Source organism: Ovis canadensis, chromosome 10 (assembly GCF_042477335.2).
Source record: "Ovis canadensis isolate MfBH-ARS-UI-01 breed Bighorn chromosome 10, ARS-UI_OviCan_v2, whole genome shotgun sequence".
NCBI classification, from domain to species: Eukaryota; Metazoa; Chordata; class Mammalia; order Artiodactyla; family Bovidae; genus Ovis; species Ovis canadensis.
This window is the reverse complement of record NC_091254.1, coordinates 40,510,101-40,531,898: the sequence shown is the minus strand read 5'-3', so window position 1 is coordinate 40,531,898 and position 21,798 is coordinate 40,510,101. Positions and strand designations below refer to the sequence as shown.

Sequence of the window (21,798 nt, the reverse complement as noted above, 5' to 3'; positions counted from 1 at the left end):
GATATTATAATAAAATAGTTTTTTCTAGCTTTCCAGATTATGCTTCCAAATGTGTTTATTCACCCCTTATATAGCACTTCTTGGAAACTATGTATTCAGTTGCCACACTCAAGTAACATCATATAGTTTAAATTTCAGAGCTTGCATTTTACAGATTTATAACTATAAATTGTCTTGGAGTAGGAAATGGCAACCCACTTCGTATTCTTGCCTTGGAAATTCCATGGACAGAGGATCCTGGTGGGATACAGTCCATGGGGTCTCAAAGTGTCAGACATGACTGAGTGACTAAGGAACTAACTATAAATTATTCAAGAACAAATCTCTTTTTAAAATAGCTTTCCTTGACAAAATGAAAGCAAATATCATAGTTTAAAAATATTTTCAATCAACCTATCTTAATTAAAACATTAAAACAAAATTGGATATCCTTCTATCCTCTTCTGATCAGTGTTTTGTCTTATCTGTTTTATTCTTACTCTGTTCTTGAATTTGACGTGAATTCAGTTAAACATTTAGTGAAGAATTATGGCAGGTTCCAGACAGTTAAAAGATGAATAAAATAGTATCCTTTTTTAATATCAGGAAAGAAAGGTATGTAAATAACAGTTATCCAAGGTAGAAGGAATACGTACTGCATACTTACAGGGAAAGGTCACATCCTGTTGAAGAGAGCTTTCCTGCTGTTGAAGAGAGCTTTCATTTTATGCCTGGTAGGATTTTGTGTGGCCAATAAAACACAATTGTAGAAAAATGTGTCCTAAAGATAAAGTTTAGAATTAAAAAAAGCTACCAACAGTATTAATTGCTATGAAGAACAAAGTAAGTTTTTTTTAAATTAATGTTAAAGGCTCCACCTGATGCTTCTAAGCATATCTTTTAATTAGGTGGAGAAGTTAAAAGCTTATTTCCAGATTATGAATTAGTTCTTCAAATGAATATGTTCATAATGGTCAATCTGATTTTATATCACCTAAGTGTTTTTATAAACACATGACAACTTTTAAGGCTAAAATCTGATCTCTTAAGACAGGTTCTAACTATTGGTCTGTTATTTTAAGTTTATTCCCCTCAGTTCAGTTCAGTCACTCAGTCGTGTCCAACTCTTTGTGATCCCATGAATCGCAGCACGCCAGGCCTCCCTGTCCATCACCAACTCCCGAAGTTCACACAGACTCACATACATTGAGTCAGTGATGCCATCCAGCCATCTCATCCTCTGTCGTTCCCTTCTCCTCCTGCCCCCAATCCCTCCCAGCATCAGAGCATGAGGTGGCCAAAGTACTAGAGTTTCAGCTTCAGCATCATTCCCTCCAAAGAACACCCAGGGCTGATCTCCCTCCGAATGGACTGGTTGGATCTCCTTGCAGTCCAAGGGACTCTCAAGAGTCTTCTCCAACACCACAGTTGAAAAGCCCAACACCACAGTTGAAAAGCATCAATTCTTCGGCACTCAGCTTTCTTCACAGTCCAACTCTCACATCCATACATGACCACTGAGAAAACCATAGCCTTATTCCCCTATCCATGATTAAAATAGTTTAGAATTTTAAAGTAGTAATTTTTTTGTATTAAAGTTCCTTTAAAATGAATGACCAATCTGCTTTTTTGTAACTCAGATATTTATTTATCTTTGTCTCCCTCCCCCTTGCAATAACAGTTATTTTTTTAGGATCATTTCTTCCATCTTACGAAGTTTTCATCTAAAGTTATATTCTAAGGCTTGGTTTGACTTTTGTCAGACTGTTGCTGATCTCAGTGTTGGTGTTTTGTCACACAGCTTACTAATGCAAATCATTGCTAGCCTGCTAGCCTTATACTTCAAATTAGTTAAATGCTACCTTCTCAGTAAAATCTCTCTAAACCACCCTTCCACACATTTTCCATTCACTTCATGTTCTTTTTTCACACTTTTCGTACACTTGTTATATTTATTATGTTACATGTTTTACCTTTTTAAGTTTATTGGATGTCCTTGTCTTCTCTTTTATTAGAATGTGAGTTTTTTTATTTTTATTTTTTCCAGTTTTGTGTTTTGTTAACTAGTCTTTCCTCAGTGCCAAGAAGCATACCTGGCAAACATGAATATTTCCTGAATACTAAATGAAAAGCATGAGCTTGAATTTCTACTTTCTTTCTTTAGTCATCAAGAGTTCATATAACTAGAGCTGTCTTGGAGCAGTTTTTATCATTTGCAAAATACCTTGATGGTTTATCTCACGGAGCACCTTTGCTGAAGCAGCTTTGTGATCACATTTTATTCAACCCAGCCATCTGGATACATACACCTGCAAAGGTATACTATTTAACTTCAGTTACTTTATTTTAATATTGTAAATTATAAATATATAGTTATTGGATCTAAACTATTAAGTAGAAAATGTTGAAATTTTTCAGTTTATGTTATAGTCAGTCTGAAGCAGTCATATTAGGCAGTATTAAAATAAAAAAGGTAAATACTCAAATATTAAAATAAGTGGAACTATAGTTAAAAATTACATATTTTTTAATGGAGCGATGAGAAAGTTCTGGAACTAGATAGTGGTGATGGTTGCTAAAAAAATATGAAAGCTGTATTTCTTAACCTATTAAAGGTGAAACCCACTTAGATTTAAGACCAAAATTTGAGAGGTAAAACTATAAAGCTTATAGGAGAAATTGTTGAAAGATATCTTTACAGTTTGATGATCGTCAAAAGGTTCTTAATTAAGACCTTCCAAACCTCTCTTTTTAGGGGGTTAAGTAATGCATTTGATAATATCAAAATTAAGGATTTTGTTAAATGATCTCCATAGATGATGTTAATAAATAAATAATAGATTAGGGGGTATTTTACAATGTCAAACTATTGGGATAAGAGGGAAACATTAAATATGAGCCTCGATTCAGATATTAGTATTGCGTAAATGTTAAATTTACTGAGTGGAGGAATTATATTATGTTCTGTGTAGGAGAATGGCCTTATTCTTAGGAGATTCACATTGAAATATTTGGTGGTGAAGTGTCTGAATGCCAGCAACCTCCTGTCAAACATTTCACCGAAAAAACAGTTTTATCAAAATATATTTATATATCTATATATATAATATAATAGGAATAAAGGAAACAGATGTGGAATAATATTAACAGTAGGTAAATCTTTTATGATAATTACATAATGGAGAAAATAGTGATTAAAAACATTCGGAATATAAAAGGAACTCTTGACAAATCAGTGCTAAAAATATTAAAATATTAGGCTTGATTTAATAAATGCATCCTGAAGTCATTAGATAATAACTTATAACCTTTCAAAGAAAGAAAATCTGGTACAATGATTGTTAAGATTAGGAAAAGAAAAAAATACTAGATAACTAATTATATCATAATAATTGTCATCGTTGTGGCTGGAAAATTCCTTCTGTTTGAACATAGATTTTTTTTTTATCATGATAGCATGATATGTAAAAATGTTTGTTTTAAAAGAAATTTATTCATAATTTTTTAGATATCAGCATAACATTTTTATTATTTTACATACCTGAATTTAGCTCTCTTTTATTCTAGTAGAAATCAAGGGACCTTTTGAGGTGCCTTTTATAATTTTCAGGTCTCCCACATAACTTCAAAGTTCTATTTTTTTTATGGTTTGTCATTTTAATTATTGTGGTAAAAGTCAAACCTGGTGTTTGTTCATTCTTTAAACAGGGTGGTTAAACTTGTCTTTATACTTACATGTTAGATTCTGATACTGTGGCAATAGGTTAAGAAAATTTGAAATTACATGAACTTTTAGGGTCTATGACAACAATGTATAATTTTTCTAAATATGATATAGCTGACTGATATTCAATTCCTTTCAACTGCTACATTGTACTTTGATTAAGGGCTTTAGCTGGCTTTTTAAATAATTTGATTTTCCTATCAGGTGTAATTTCAGTAGAATTATTTAGTTAATTAAAATTATTTTATTTTTAAGAGCTATTATATTACCTTTAGTAAAATAAATTGTATTAGAATGTGTTGATTGCAGATTATCTTTATAATATAAATAACACTTAATAAATAATTATTTTTAATCTCATAATAGATGATTCTTTCTCAGCCTTTATATAGATTTACATTTAAATTAGAATAGAATGTATATTTTTAATGTATACACTTGAGGCATTTTAAATTTATTTTAAATTTTTGTTAATATCCTGTACTAGGTTCAGCTTTCCCTATACACTTATTTGTCTGCTGAATTTATTGGAACTGCTACCATTTACACCACCATACGCAGAGTAGGAACAGTACTACAGCTTATGCATACACTAAAATATTACTACTGGGTCATTAATCCTGCTGACAGTAGTGGCATTACACCCAAAGGTTTAGGTAAGTACAGTATTTACCTATGTAAGTTGTGCATGGTGATGAAATTGGGAAAGAAATTGGATGAAGAAATATTGGGAAAACTTTGATTTGAGGGGTTAAAGGGAATTTATTAAGTTAATAAAAGTAGGGAACTGTATCCATGTAAGACAGATGTTATAATTTATCAGTGAATAGTAATATAATTTAAAAAAATAATTTTTCCCCCAAATCTGACATTAGTAAGCAATTTGAAATCTCTAAAATCTGAAACTTTATATTCTCTATTGTTGAAAATGTACAGAATTACTACTAATTTATATTATAATTGCAATGTATATAATATCACATACATAATTCATAATATCACAACATAATTTCATTAAGCTTATTATTAAATAATAATAATGAGTGAGGGTTTTTTTTTTTTTTTTAATTTCTGTTTTATCCTAGATGGTCCCCGGCCATCACAAAAAGAAATTATATCACTGCGGGCATTTATGTTACTTTTCCTGAAACAGCTTATACTAAAGGTAAAACAGTTTTACATAATTCATAATTGCAGTATATTAAGTGAAAAGAATTTTTGCCAGAGTTTAAATCAATATTGTAAAATCAGCAATAACTACCTTCAATTCATGAATTGCTTTCAATATTCTGTAAATCTTAGTATTAACTCTTGTCGAACTTCACTTTGCATTAAACTTTGTGTTAAATATTCTCTGAAAGTCTCCATACTGAGGGGTGTAGCCAAAATGGACAAGGAACATGTGCATGAAAATTGAGCGTGAAGATTTTATTCTAGAAAATCATCTGTGTTTCTGTTTTAGAAGTCATATGTTATATATTTCATCACAGTAGGATTTTTTAAAGATTATGATATATAGAAAATAAAGGTAAAATACACAGTAATTGATATTGTAAAGTCTTATTATAATTTGCATCATTTTAAGAAAAGAATATGAGATTAGAAAATAGTGATTGAATATACTTAGATGGAGAAAATATAATTTTGGATAGTGAATTCAATGAAATATCAATTTTAGATGAATAAATATACTTTTCTAAGTATTTACTTATTTAACTTGATTTGATATATCCCATGGGTTATGAAGTGTCTGAGTTTTATAATTAAAGTATCATTACTTTTAAGTAGTTTATATTTTATTTTAAAATGATTAATTTGATGTATGTCTTTAATTAAAGTTTTAATTTTAGATTTAAATTAAATATATATATATTTTAAATTAGGATCGAGGGGTCAAGGAAGATGAACTTCAGAGTATATTAAATTATCTGCTTACAATGCATGAGGTAGGATATGATCTGGATCTTCCATTTTAACAATTTTATTGAATGCATTAGAAAACATTTATTATTGAATAAATATTGATAATCCTTATTATGCAGGATGAAAATATTCATGATGTGTTACAGTTACTAGTGGCTTTAATGTCAGAACACCCAGCATCAATGATACCAGCCTTTGATCAAAGAAATGGAATAAGGTATGAATGTAATATAAGTATCATTAGTAGAGTTTAATTTAGTATAGGTATGCTTCCCAGAATAATCCTATTCAATTAACTTTTGAGTATATATAGAAAAATCTTACACATAAGAAGGGAATAGATGGAGAAAGCTGTCATTAATCCTCCTAATACTCAGGAAACTGATGAAATGTATAGACAATGAGTCTCAAGTCTCAAAAAAGAGTAATTATATTGTTACTATATTAAAGACATTTCAAGAAGTTGAAAGAGCAGATATTTTGACAAAAAGATGAGAGGGCATGCTAAAGAGAGCTCTAGAAAATTCTATGAGCTTAGGCTCAAGAGTTAGAGAGTGGCCAGTTTGAAAGATCCATTTAATGGTAAGAACTTTAAATTTTTTCTGTTGGTGATGAAAACTAAAGAATTTTGAATATAGAAATGAATTGCTGATTTCTATTTTTCCAAGGAGCAATGTGTAAAATGAGTTGGAAAGGGATAAAACTAATGTAGCAAGACCAGTAGAGAAATTATTTTATTCATAAGTATTAAGGATAATGAACTAGGACAATGGCAGTGTGATGGGAAGATGGGAATGAAATGTTTTTGAATAAGAATCCAAAACCGAAGAATTTGAAAACTTTAGTTATGTTGATTGTAAAGTAATTGTGTAGATATGAGTAAAACAGTTTCTTGGTTAGTATTCTTAAGTACTTTAAACCTATAACCTAGCCTCTTAGGGATTCTCTCATTTTTTCTGAAATCTGAGTTATTTATATAAATAAGAAATCTAGGTTATGCCACATTAATTCATGGAGCTTTCACAGGTTATAAAAAGAGTTTGGAAATAATATATTAATAATTGTCAAGAGACTGTATTATTAGTGCTTCTTTTACTTGGTCATTTATATCAGCAAATAACAACTTTATAATCTTGAAGGATTTCCTTTTCAAATTAGAGAAGCCATCACTTTATTTATATGTGGATATCCATCTTGTGACATCACTCTTATCATTGAGTTTACAACCCATGGGGTTACTAATCTATTTGAATAATAGCATTATACATTTCATTAGTAACAACTACAAGTATATTTTACTGTGAGGTTGAACTCTATGAAATTGCAGAAACTTAGTGATTTACCAAATAATAGCAATTTCATGTGGTACAATCATGTTTCTCATAGTTGATACCAGCTGAACATGTCACATTGTTTCTTACCAGTATGTTAAAAACAGTCACAAAGATGAAAAATTTGCTACTTTAGATGTTCATTTCAAAAAGAATGTAGAGAATGTAGGTTCTGATTTAAAATATGGAAAAAATAGACATATTAGGTATACAATTTTAAATTCTGTACCCTAGAAAATAGGAACTAAAGGGTAACAGTTATGTGTGGGGAAATTTTTGATTAATTATAATTCATACATACTAAGAAGTAAACACAAAGATTGCACTTAATTTAATACTGATAATATTAAACTGGGTTTAAAGAAAACCTTGTGGTAATATACAACACTGAACTGAGCATCAAAAAATGTAATATTTTTGCATCTCAAAATCTTCAAAGAAAAGAATACATAGTTTCTTTTTTACATCATTTTCTGGCCGAATATAGTAGGCTAGAGCAAATTAACTAGAATTCAGCTAACAATCTTATTATATTTTAAGTACTTCCCCGGTGGCTCAGACGGTAAAGCGTCTGCCTACAATGCGGGAGACCCCGGTTCAATCCCTGGGTTGGGAAGATCTCCTGGAGAAGGAAATGGCAACCCACTCCAGTATTCTTGCCTGGAAAATTCCATGGACAGAGAAGCCTGGTAGTCTGCAGTCCACGGAGTCGCAAAGAGTTGAACACGACTGAGCAGCTTCACTTTCACTTTCATAAACAGTCATTAACTGAATCATTGGTAAATTTCCTATTCATTCTTCATATTATTTTTTAAATACTTGGTTATAAAAAAAATCTTATGTAGCATAGATGTTTGATGGCCTTAGATCTTTCGTGTTTCAAATGTTAAATCATAATTTCTGTTGATCTCAGATGTATTTATACCTTTTTATCCCTTAAACTCAAAGTTATTCCTAGAGAATAGGAATTCTGTGGAGTTTCTGATGACATATTTTGAGTAGAGTCACATTTTTATGCTGTGAGGTTTTACTTTTGTTTTCAAGATTATTTTTGCTATTGAATGTTCTTTTTATGATTCCCTGAATATTTCTTTTTTTTTTTTTTTTTTGACATGTATAACTTTTCTATGGGCTTCCCAGTTGACTCAGTGGTAAAGAATCCACCTGCCAGTGCATCTGAGGCAGGTTCGATCCCTGGGTCAGAAAGATCCCCTGAAGTAGGAAGTGGCAACTCACTCCAGTGTTCTTTTCTGGGAAATCTCATGGACAGAGGAACCTGGCAGGCTACATACAGTCCATGGGGTCGCAAAAGAATTGGACACGACTCAGTGACTAAAACATCAATGATAAAATAATAACTTTTCTGTTCTCATAATTGTCTTTTTTTTCCATTACTGATATTGGTGCTTAATAATTCTGAAAGTATATTTCAATGTAAATTTACATTCATTTAAGAACTTGAATGGCAAGAACTGGAGTGGTAACCCACTCCAGTATTATTGCCTGAATCCTGTGGACAGAGGAACCTGGCAGGCTACAATCTGTGGGGTCGCAAAGAGTCGGACGCGACCGAGTGATTAATGCTAATAACTTGAGGCTTTTCTAAAAAACTATCTTCTGAAGGAAGTAATCACTCTTCTCATCATCTGTTCTTCAGTAGAGTAATAAGACAGTATTATCAATAATATTTTGTTTCTAATAGTATAAGCTACTGTTAAACATAAGATAGAGCTATTAACTTTCAGTTATTTGTTTTTCTCTGTTACTGTCCCTGAAATGATAGGAAAATTATACTTTGCCAACAGTCAGGTTGGACAGAACTGAGCAACTAAGTATGCACACGCTATACAGGAAAAAAAAAATTTTGGAAAACAATGAGATAAAATTTCTGAAGTAAATATAAATATTATTTGAAGGGATTGTAAGTTAGTTCATGTGTTACTTTGTTGTACAACACGTTTGCGTAGGAACCAAGAATTGAAACTCTTTGAGGAAACAAGTTTGCTTTTTCTGCTACTTCCTGTATAGCTGCTTTATTCCTCTGTATACAGACTCACCTTTGTGAACAGAGCAAGGCTGTCCTACAGTTTCTGTTCTAAATCATTTCCTAATTCAAGAGCCCAACAAAGGTTAGCTGTTGTTTCTCAGAATTTATTCCAAATTTTCAGAAAAGAAAAATTGAGCAGGTATGTACTCCTGTGGTCCAATTAGCCATAACCAGGAAAAAGGGTCATTAAGTACAAATGTTAGGGGAAATTCTAATAGAAGAAATGTGGTTTAACTGAGCATGCATCTTAACATTGAAAATTATATTCAGTGTGCTGGGAGGCATTACCTACGAACAACCAGTTGCTTTGTCCTTTTGAGTATGTATTTGAAGTTCAAATATAAAGAAAACTAATATGCGAGTTTTCAACTTTTTTCAAATAATTTAAAATTCTGAGATATTTTATGTTTTATACACTTATAATTTCCTTGTAAAGTATACAGTGCTTATATTTTTAATATTCAGATGTTCTCAAAAGATCATTTATTTCTATATATTTTAGGGTAATCTACAAATTATTGGCCTCTAAAAGTGAAAGTATTTGGGTTCAAGCTCTGAAGGTTCTGGGATATTTTCTGAAGCATTTAGGTCACAAGTAAGTTGATGTTTTCCATAATGAATTATAGAAATATCTACTGAAATTTTGTTTTTACTGATTTAATAACACATAAATTTGATTGGAATGATGTTACAATGAAAAGTAATAACTTCTTGTGCTAAAAAGAAAAACATTTTATAAAAGAATGTTTAACAGTTTATCACACTTAAGTAATTTACTGTATTCCTGTTGCATGCTGGAAAGAAAATATTGTTCTTTTAAAGATAATGAAACATATTTCATCAAATAAAGGACATGGGGATATGATTTCAATGAAGCTTTCTTGACACAGGCAAATATGTATATTGAGGTTTTGCTGACAGCTAAGTCAATATTTAATATCTGTTTGTATTAGTTTCTAATTTTGAGGCTTATTGTGATTTGAAGATCCTACAGTATTCCTTTTCCCCCCAAAGTCCAGAGTTTAGACACCTTTAAAAATTATTTACTGAGAAAAAAATTTTTTAAAAAATCACTTGCTGATATAATGAGTGTTTTTCATACTATGTTGTCCTGTGCCTGAATAGTGTTATATAAATCCATTTTATATACATTTTATATACAAAAACAAATCCGTTTATATACAAATACTGCCACTTAGTAAGGATGGATAGGGTTCCTCTCAGAATTTTTGAATTGCTAATTTTTTTTGGTATTTTGAATTGTGGAGAGTGATCAATAACACTAATGAAAATTTCACACCATTCAGATAAACATGTCTAACATGCTAAATAGTCTAGGAAAGTAAATATTATTTTCATTTTGGTACCAAATCAGTAGTTAAGAGAGAGTAGTGATATTACAGATCTAGAGAGTAGTTCAACAAAGCCAGGATTGTAGAAAAGAGTAATGCGTACTTGAGGAACTGTAAGTTTATGAGGTGATAGAATACCAGGAGTGAGAGCATATTCAGTTTTAACTTAAAGAGATATGGCTCTTAACTTTGATTAAGAATAGGAAATTGATTGGGAATAATTAATAAAGGCTTCTTCCCTATATGCAACCTCTTAAAAATTGTCAAGAAACACACATTTTAAAACATAGAAATGTGGAAAAGATAAGCAGAACTAACCAGTACATGAAGAATAGTCACTGGAAAATATTGCCATGAAGTACACAATAAATATAGTTAAAATTTTTACTGTAAGTTTAAAAAGTAAGAAAGAATTTCTTGTGAGAAAAGGAAGCTCCAAAGCAGAATTTTACGAAGTTAGGAGAAATGATGGAATAACTTTGAAATGTTGAATCATGAGCTAATAAAATTTTGAAACAAATTGGAAGGAAAAACTCTCACACAAAAATGAAATTGGAAGATGCTCAAGGAAGAGCAACTCTGTGGATAGCACAGTATGATACATGGAAGATAAAAATGAAAACAAAGCAAATAATGTGCCTGGGTGTATATAAAAGAGTTCAGAAGGATTAAAGAGGAAATGATTGATCCAGAAGACATAGAAATTCCAAAACATTAATGGCATAAATAGAGTTTCCAAATAAGAAAAGCAGAACAATGTTAACTAAATAAGTTTTTTTTTAAATCTATAATTCAGTGAGCTTCTAATATAGATCTTGCCATCCACGTTAAAGGGTATATGCTGTGTACCAGGAAAAGTTTTCTTGAAATAGTCTGTAGGAAAGTATACTATTGGATTTAAATATAAATATTTTTTTAAAGTCCTTTTTTCAACATTCACAAGTTAAAGGAAAAAAAATAGTTACTCTGGGCTTAGGCTTCTCTATGATAACCATCAGTAGAAAATGGAAAGCAGTAACCATAAAGTACTCAAGAAAATAGAAGCCAGAGTATCCTTTACATAAAAGTATGCTGCCAAACAATTTTTAACCGTGTAAGGAACTGTTTTTCTGAATAATTCTTGAGAAAATTACTTGGGGTTAAGTTCAGCCAATTAGGACTGACTGGACAGAGTACAGCCAAGTACTATTGATGAACACTGAATTAATTTAATAGTAAAACTAAGACTAAAACAAATAACAAACCGGTATTTCCTTTTTGTATGCCCTAATAAGGTAGAAATTCTATTGTTATAATGAACTGAGAAAGGACTAGGGAAAGGAGGAAACTAGACAAAGTTCAAAGAGTCAAAGGATATCCATGTAAGCTGACAATAAAAGTGTAGGCCTGTTGAATAAAATTTGATGCTTTAGGAGAGAGGAAAATTTGAGTAAATATGGAGATTTTATCATCGCTCATCATTGGGAAATACATGAACTGCCTAAACACATAAAGGACTTCTTATTCCTGTATAACAACAAAGATGAGCAGTTAAAACTGTAATGCTCATCAAGACTTCCCTGGTAGTCCAGTGGTTGAGACCCTGTGCTTCCAATGCAGGGGGCACAGGTTTGAGCCCTGGTTGGGAAACAGATCCCAAATGCCATGCAGCCATGAAAAAGAAAGGAAAAAAAAGAAAACTGTAATGTTGTCTATATATTAAAAAATACTGTATAAATAAAACTGAGAACAATGCATATAATGGATGATTTTTTTTAAATCTATAACATTTAAGAAGCATAAAATGTGGCATATGCATGCTAAGTCCTTTCAGTCGTGTCCGACTCTTTGTGACCCCATGGACCATAGCCCACCAGGCTCCTCTGACCATGAGAGTCTCTAGGCAAGAATTAAGGTGTGGGTTGCCATGCCATCTTCCAGGGGATCTTCCTATCTAGGAATCAAATCCACATATCTTAAAGTCTCTTGCATTGGTGGCATGTTCTTTACCACTAGTACCACCTGGGAAACCCAAAACTGTAATACAAAAATACAAATGAAAAAAATCAGGAATCATGGTCTTATTATTGGACAAGTTAGAATTCAAGCCCAAAAGCAATAAACAATATAAACAAAGATAGTTTATAATATTAAAGGTTGAAACTTTCATGAAACAGAAATTACAGGAGAAATAATCACTAATAATTTAAAACATCGAAACAAACTCTTAATTCACCCCAGTCCATAAAAAGGCAAAAGGGAGAGTAATGTAAATAATAACGTAAATCTAATTAATATAGCTTGAAGTCAGTAGGTACCATATTAATAAAGACTGTAACTCCAAGTGCTCATAGAACATGAATGAAAATTTGACTTGGTGTGAAAGTGAAAGTATTAGTCTCTCGGTCATGTCCAACTCTTTGCCACCCCATCGACTGTAGTCGGCCAGGCTCCTCTGTCCATGCAATTCTCCAGGCAAGAATACTGGAGTGGGTTTCCTATCCCTTTTCCAGGCATCTTCCCAACCCAAGGATCAAACCCAGGTCTCCTGCATTGCAGGCAGATTCTTTACCATCTGAGCCTCTAGGGAGGCTGGACATGGTAGGGTGTAGCAGGGATCAAAGAAAAAATCCAAAACAGAGAGACAAAACAGTCAAGATTTTCTTGTTAAAATGCAACAAAATTGAAAATAGGAATAAAATAAAAAAGATAAAGTTTCTTCTTCCTAGACATTTAAAATTTATTAACTTTTGTGTCAAAGATAAAGTACACTGAAATTGCAGAATTTTTAGAAAACAACTTCAAAACCCCATTGAATACAGCTAAAGAAGTGCTTGGGAGAAGGAACTGGCAACCCACTCCTCTTGCCTGGAGAATCCTGTGGACAGAGTAGCCTGGAGGGCTGCTGTCCATAGGATCATACAGAGTTGGACATGACTGAAGCGACTTAGCATGTGTGCATGCATTGGAGAAGGAAATGGCAGCCCACTCCAGTATTCTTGCCTGGAGAATCCTAGGGTCAGAGGAGCCTGGTGGGCCGCCATCTGTGGGATCGCAGAGTTGGACACAACTGAAGCAACTTAGCAGCAGCAGCAAAGAAGTACTTAGAGGAATATCATAGCTATGGAACAATAGAAAAGAAATACAGAATAAAATAATTAAAGCATAAATGTTAGGTAAGGAATTACAATAAATGGAAATAATAAATTAGAAAGTAGGAATTAAAGATTTAAAAGACATAATCATTTAAGATCTGATTTTAAAAAATTGTAATAAAAATGGCTAGCTAACCACTCAGCAACTGAAGAAAGGGCAAACATAATGAATGTACAAAATCAGTGATAATTTTCTTAATTAGTATAGAAACTGAGGAAGTTAAAAGAATCTTACATGATGAGCTTTCTCTAGAAATTGATAAGACAACCCAGTAGAAAAATAGGCAAGGGTATATGTAAGGAACAGTTTATAGAGGCAAACGCGTGTGGCACATCAGTATTTAAAGGAGGTAAATTCTGCCTTTAGTAGAATATGTATGTATGTAATGTAATTCTACCTGTTGGGGCTTCCCTGGTGGCTCAATTCTACCTGTAGTAAGGGAAATACAATCTAAAATTAAGCACATTGTTCATGTATTAGATGGATAGAAATCTCAAAATTCAGAATCCTTCTCTGTTAGCAAGGCACATGCGAAGAGCAAGCATCTCACACATTGCTAACGAGAGCATAGCTAGTATAACCCCATATAGAGTGCAGTTTATTTTCGTTGATATCTGTCAAAATTACAAATACATGTGCTTTTTAACCTAACAATTCATCAGTTGCAGGCATGTGAAATGATAGCTATTCAGAGTTATTCATTTTTTCTTTGTTTATAATAGTAAATGTTAGGAGAAATAATAAATTTCTAGTAATGGGGGAATTTGTTAACAAATAAGTTATAGTTCATTTATTAAATGGAATACTATGTAGTTATAAGACAATGAGATAAGTCTCTACATACAGATATAACAACTATATTGTTAAAAATTAAAAATAAATAGTAAAGATAGATATGTATTATTAATAGATGCTATTTTTGTTTAAAGAAGAGAACATAGTACTTATTATATTTGCAGTGAGAAAGTCTAGTCGAATTCATAGGAAATAAATCAAGAGCAGTGGTTTCTAATGGGGAGTTGGTAGAAATGAAGGTATATATAGATTATGTTAATATTTTAATCATATTGATGTTAGTTATAGAAACAATTTTTCAGGAATAAATTGTTTAAAAAACTGCAAACATTGAATGTAAAAAGTGCCTTTAAAATCTTGAAAGGAATTACATTATAAATGGAATTACTTAAGTACAATCAATGACTGATTAGTTAAAATGAGTTATCTGTTGGAGAATGATGAAGCAGGACTAGGCTTAAATACTTACCTACACAATTTAAGAATTGATGCTTTTGAACTGTGGTGTTAGAGAAGACTCTTGAGAGTCCCTTGGACTGCAAGGAGATCCAACTAGTCCATTCTAAAAGAGATCAGCCCTGGGTGTTCTTTGGAAGGAATGATGCTAAAGCTGAAACTCCAGTACTTTGGCTACCTCATGTGAAGAGGTGACTCATTGGAAAAGACTCTGATACTGGGAGGGATTGGGGGCAGGAGGAGAAGGGGACGGCCGACGATGAGATGGCTGGATGGCATCACTGACTCGATGGACGTGAGTCTGAGTGAATTCCGGGAGATGGTGATGGACAGGGAAGCCTGATGTGCTGCGATTCATGGGGCTGCAAAGAGTCATACACGACTGAGCGACTGAACTGAACTGAACTGAGCACAGTTTAAATAATTCATATCAGTGTTACTATGAAATTAAATTTAGTAGTAAAAAGAAAAAAAAAAACTTAAGTGTTTTAAAGCATATACAGCTTGATGGTTAATAGATATAATTGATTAATAATATACATGTAGTTCATTGGCTCTCAAGTTGGACTGCCTAGGTTTGGATCTTACCTTAGCCGTGTGTTTTCTGAGCGGTTTCAGAAACATCTTTGAATCTCAGTTTTTATCCCTATAAATGAATAAAATTATACTGCTTCCCTCATTGACCTTTATCATTAAAATATATACTATATAATAAATATAATTATTTATAGAATATTGCTACATTCTAATTTGAATAGTTAACAAAAAGGTTAATTATTTAAAGTGCAGTTTTGATAAAAGAATATTTCTTCCTTATGATATCTTACATACCTGACACCAAATATAAATATGAAACACTGCTGCTGCTGCTAAGTCACTTCAGTCGTCTCCAATTCTGTGCGACCCCATAGACGGCAGCTCACCAGGCTCCCCCGTCCCTGGGATTCTCCAGGCAAGAGTACTGGACTGAGGTGCCATTGCCTTCTCCGTATGAAACACTAGTGGTATTCAAATAGAAATGAGATGTTTCTATTATAATCTAATCATTACTAGTATTTCAGGATTTGAAACAAAACACTATTAATAGCAGGAAATAGGTGCCATAATTAATATACCTACAATCCTAAGAGAGACATCTTTAAAACTGTTAAAAAATAAGATATCACCCAAAATCAGCATCTCATTTGTGTATGGGGGAATCATTCTATAGTGAAGCGAAATTGTGTCTGTGGGTGAAACTAAACTGAAGTCTAGATGGGGTCGTCTCTACTGAGTTTTCGATTTCTCTTAGTACCTAGGACACAGCTTGGGAGATAATCCATATACTTTGTGAGCTGAACTAGAGATAGGTTTGGCATCTCTCGTAAAAATTGAGAAGTCTGTTCCAAATAATAAATGTAATTACTCCCACTGCTTGACGATGGAACTTAAACCCCCTCTCCTTGAGTGAGGGATGGGCCTACTAGCTAACTTCCAAAAATAGTGAAATCTGATTGAGTTTTCACTATTGAATAAGATTAACATCACCAGTCATATGTCATTTTAATAGCATGTTCCCTGATGCGATATGATGAGAAGGGCACTTCATCTCTGTGGTATTCTTCTAAGAAACAAATAACCTCAGTCTAATTATGAGAAAGCATCATATGCCTCCCAGTTGAGTGACATTCTTTAGAATACTTGACTGGTACTCTTCAAAACTGTTAAAAGACATGAAACACAATGGATGGGAACCTGCTAAAGACCAGAAAGGTTTAAATGTACAGTGGTATTCTGGATTGGATACTGAACAGAGGGAAAAAAAAAAAAGTCATGATGAAATCTAAATAAAGTCTGTAGTTAATAATATTATACCTGTGTTCAGTCTTAGTTTTGACATATGTACCATGATTAGGTATGTTAACATATGGGAAAGCTGGTTAAGTAATACAAGGGACCTCTCTGTACTATCCTTTCAACTTTTCTGTAAATCTTAAGAATTTTCAAAATAAAAAGACATAGAAAATTGAGTAACCTTCTCTTTGATATGTGCTTGAATAGAAAGCCAATCTGGCCCTTCATGAAGATGGCTTAATTACAGTTACTCTCAGGACAGAATTCTGACAAATGTTTCAACTAGATGATCAAAATGCCCAATATTGTACCATAGTGAAACGACGATTTCAGCTTAAAATTTTTTAAGTACATGTTACTGAATATTTATTGTGGAAATAAACGTTTCTCAACCAAGTATGTTTGTCTTATGTCTTAAACTTCAAACACTGTTGCTTTTGGATGAATTCTAAAAGATAATTTCACTCAAAAGTATATTATTGGTAGTTAAATGAATCAAAATGCTGTCTGTTAGTTGTTCATTCTAGCAATTGCCTGTTACGTGTTGATAGTTGTTTAACCTAGTAGCTTGTTTCTTTTTTGGACTAGTTGAAATTAGTCCAGTTTATTGTCTGTTAGTAAAAAGTACTGATGCAGATTCTGGGGATACAGCAGTTAAAAGAATGAAAAAAAAAAAAAAAGGGCTGTCTTCTCATCTACTCTAAAATCCAAGCTTGGCTCTCTTCGACCAAAATGTTGGCTTTTGTAGGTACTTGGGTAGGTATAAATGAGTCTTGATGTTCTCTTGGGGTACTAGTAGAGTAAAAATGGCAATCTGTGAGGGTTTTTTCTCTCCCATGGTACTGACAAACGGCTAATGAAGTATGTTAGTAGCCTAACTTAAAGACTAAAATGCAGCAATTCTTGATCTCAGCCTTCCATTCTCTCTCCTCTCCTCTGTCTTCTCCTTCCAAGGCATATTAACTTTGACTTCTCTGTAAGTTACCATCAGAATGGCAAGAGGTTCCTGAAATGATGGGATGAATTTTCCTTGTCCTTGAACTTGTAAAATTAAAAGGATATTGGAAGTAAAAGGATATTGGAGTGCTAGGATGCTGGCTTCAGGACCTACACCACGATAAGTTAAATACTTCAGATCAGTGTGCTTAGAGGGTTTTTGCCTTACAACAACCTCAGGGAGGGACTTCATATAAATTTTACACCAAGGGGATCTGAGTGCAACATTGTGAAAACAGGAGATAACAACTCATGTGAAGGGGCATAAAAGAGAGAGACGAGAGAATCAAGTTATGTAGTCAATGAAATAGAACTAGTGTGGAAGCTTTGATGGAATCTCTCAACTTTATTTTTTGGAAGTGCACCTGAAATTCAAGTAGACTACCAAAGGTGACATTCTGCCTCTTTAAATTATTATTTTTCTGTATTCATCCAAATTAGTAAACCGAAGATCTCAAAGAATGGACCAAAAACATAAAATGAGAGAAAATATAAAGGCATAGAAGACTTACCAGGACTGTTAAGGATAATTGGAGAAGAAACAAGATGGGTAAAAAAGATATCATGAAACACTTTGTACCACTAAAATCTTAAAGATGTTGAGGAAAATATAACAAAATTCCTTTCAGATGTGTAGCTCAGTACACAAAAGTAAGGAACATTTTCTCATATGCCAAAAATGACTATCAAACAAAATAGGAGTTATAATTCTTAAGAGACAAGATCATATTGAAACAAGCTATTTAGCTTTTAAACAAATAACAAATAACTTCTGGAAATGAAAAGGTACTAACTTAACAACTCCATGGACATGTTAAACAGATTATGTAACTTAAGAAAGAATTGGTGAGCTAGAAGAAATATGTATAAGGAACACCTAGAAACAAAGATGACAAATAGGAAAGGAGGTTAAGTATGTATAGAAAGAATGAAAGATTTCATAGAATAAAATACCTAGGAATAAGTTTAACCAAGGAAGTTGAAAGATCTGTATACTGAAAACTATGACATTGATGAAGAAAAAAAAAGTGAAGACACAGACAAAGGTAAAGATATACCATGCTCATGGTTTGGAAGAATCAATTTTGTTAAAATGCCCATACTACCCAAAGTGATCTACAGATTGAATGCAATTGCTATCAAAGTGAAAATGGCATTTGCTTACAGAAATTGACAGACAGTTCTAAAATGTTTATGGAACCACAGAAGACACTGAATAACCAAAGCAGTCTTGAGAATGAGCAAAGCTGAAGGCATCACATTTCCTGATTTTAGATTATAATCCAAATTTACAGTTTTTAAAACCATATACTCTTGGCATAAAACAGACACATAAATAAGTCAGTGGAACAAAATAGTCCAGAAGTACAGCTGAAATACATGACCAGTACTTCTTGACAAAGGAGCCAAGACATAAGAACAAGGGAAAAATAATCTCTTCAGTAAATGATGGGAATACTGGACCAAGTTCAGTTCAGTTCAGTCGCTCAGTTGTGACTGACTCTTTGCAACCCCATGGACTGAAGCATGCTAGGCCTCCCTGTCCATCACTAATTCCTGAGCTTACTCAAACCCATGTCCATTGAGTTGGTGATGCCATCCAAGCATCTCATTCTCTGTCGTCCCCTTCTCCTCCTGCCTTCCTTCCATCTTTCCCAGCCTCAGAGTCTTTTCAAATAAGTCAACTCTTTCCATCAAGTGGCCAAAGTATTGGAGTTTCAGCTTCAACATCAGTTCTTCCAATGAATATTCAGGACTGATTTCCTTTAGGATTGACTGGTTTTATCTCTTTGCAGTCCAAGGGACTCTCAAGAGTCTTCTCCAACACCACAGTTCCAAAGCATCAATTCTTCAGTGCTCAGCTTTCTTCACAGTCCAACTCTCACATCTATACATGACTCCTGGAAAAACCATAGCCTTGACTAGATGGACCTTTGTTGACAAAGTAATGTCTCTGTTTTTAATATGCTGTCTAGGTTGGTCATAACTTACCTCCCAGGGAGTAAATGTCTTTTAATTCCATGGCTTCAGTCACCATCTGTGGTGATTTTGGAGCCCAAAAGTAAAGTCAGACACTGTTTCCACTGTTCCCCCATCTATTTGCCATGAAGTGATGAGACCGGATGCCATGATCTTAGTTTTCTGAATGTTGAGCTTTAAGCCAACTTTTTCATTCTCCTCTTTCACTTTCATTAAGAGGCTCTTTAGTTCTTCTTCACTTTCTGCCATAAGGGTGGTATCATCTGCATATCTGAGGTTATTGATATTTTTCCTGACAATCTTGATTCCAGCTTGTGCTTCCTCCACCCCAGCATTGCTCATGATGTACTACGTATATAAGTTAAATAAGAAAGGTGACAATATACAGCCTTGACATACTCCTTTTCCTATTTGGAACCATTCTGTTGTTCCATGTCCAGTTCTAACTGTTGCTTCTTGACCTGCATACAGATTTCTCAAGAGGCAGGCCAGGTGGTATGGTATTCCCATCTCTTTCAGAATTTTCCAAAGTTTATTGTGATCCACACAGTCAAAGGCTTTGGCATAGTCAATAAAGCAGAAATAGATGTTTTTCTGGAACTCTCTTGCTTTTTCCATGATCCAGCGGATGTTGGCAATTTGATCTCTGGTTCCTCTGCCTTTTCTGAAACCATCTTGAACATCAGGAAGTTCACAGTTCACGTATTGCTGAAGCCCGCCTTGAAGAAATTTGAGCATTACTTTACTAGCCTGTGAGATGAGTGCAATTATGTGGTAGTTTGAGCATTCTTTGGCATTGCCTTTCTTTGAGATTGGAATGAAGACTGACCTTTTCCAGTCGTGTGGCCACTGCTGAGTTTTCCAAATTTGCTGGCATATTGAGTGCAGCACTTTCACAGCATCATCTTTTAGTATTTGAAATAGCTCAACTGGAACTCCATCACCTCCACTTGCTTTGTTCATAGCAATGCTTCTTAAGGCCCACTTGACTTCTCATTCCAGGATGTCTGGCTCTAGGTGAGTGATCACACCATCATGATTATCTTGGTCATAAAGGTCTTTTTTGTACAGTTCTTCTGTGTATTCTTGCCACCTCTTCTTTATATCTTCTGCTTCTGTTAGGTCCATACCATTTCTGTCCTTTATCAAGCCCATCTTTGCATGAAATGTTCCCTTGGTGTCTCTAATTTTCTTGAAGAGATCTCTAGTCTTTCCCATTCTGTTGTTTTCCTCTATGTCTTTGCATTGATTGCTGAGGAAGGCTTTCTTATCTCTCCTTGCTATTCTTTGGAACTCTGCATTCAGATGCTTATATCTTTCCTTTTCTCCTTTGCTTTTCACTTCCCTTCTTTTCACAGCTATTTGTAAGGTCTCCTCAGACAGCCATTTTGCTTTTTTGAATTTCTTTTTCTTGGGGTTGGTCTTGATCAACACCCTCTTCCAGCAACACAAGACTCTACACATGGACATCACCAAATGGCCAACACTGAAATCAGATTGATTATATTCTTTGCAGCCCGAAATGGAGAAGCTCTATACAGTCAACAAAAACAAGACCAGAACCTGACTATGGCTCAGATCATGAATTCTTTATTGCCAAATTCAGACTTAAATTGAAGAAAGTAGGGAAAACTACTAGCCCATTCAGTTATGACCTAAATCAAATCCCTTATGATTATACAGTGAAAGTGAGAAATAGTTGTAAGGGACTAGATCTGATAGAGTCCCTGATGAACTATGGGTGAAGGTTCATAAAAACTGGACAACCAAATGCCAAAGGATGAAACTAGAATTCTGCCTTACACATTAGATAAAAATTAACTCAAAATGAAAAAGAAAAAATAACTCAAAATGGATTAAAGACTTGAGCATTACACCAGAAAACATAGCTCCTTGATGTCAGTCTTGGCAGTGGTTTTATGAATTTTACAACAAAAGCAAAAATAATCAATTATGTCAGTCTAAAAAATTTCTGTCCAGCAAAGGAAAATCAACAATATGAAAAAGAAACCTACTGAATGGGAAAAACATTTGCAAATCATATCACTGATAAGATATTAATATATAAAATTATAAAGACTTAATAAACTTAGGAGCAAACAACCCAATTTAGAAATAGAAGATGTGAGTAGACATTTTCCCAAGGAAGACCTACAACAGGTACATGAAAATGTGCTCAGTATCCCTAGTGCAAATCTAAGCCATACCTGTTAGAATGACTGTTATCAAAAGGGTAAGAGACACAAA

The 21,798-nt window shown here is 33.4% G+C and overlaps 1 protein-coding gene across 5 annotated transcripts in view; it reads left to right on the top strand.

Moving 5' to 3' along the window:
- The window catches only part of NBEA (neurobeachin), a 669,183-nt gene that overhangs the window by 171,643 nt on the left and 475,742 nt on the right, over positions 1-21,798 (top strand). For all 5 annotated transcript variants that reach the window (XM_069601566.1, XM_069601568.1, XM_069601567.1 and 2 more), the window contains exons 12-17: positions 2,144-2,296; positions 4,191-4,359; positions 4,789-4,868; positions 5,587-5,649; positions 5,746-5,843; positions 9,507-9,599. In XM_069601566.1, coding sequence (XP_069457667.1) covers positions 2,144-2,296; positions 4,191-4,359; positions 4,789-4,868; positions 5,587-5,649; positions 5,746-5,843; positions 9,507-9,599 — 656 coding nt within the window. The remainder of the gene's footprint in view (positions 1-2,143; positions 2,297-4,190; positions 4,360-4,788; positions 4,869-5,586; positions 5,650-5,745; positions 5,844-9,506; positions 9,600-21,798) is intronic.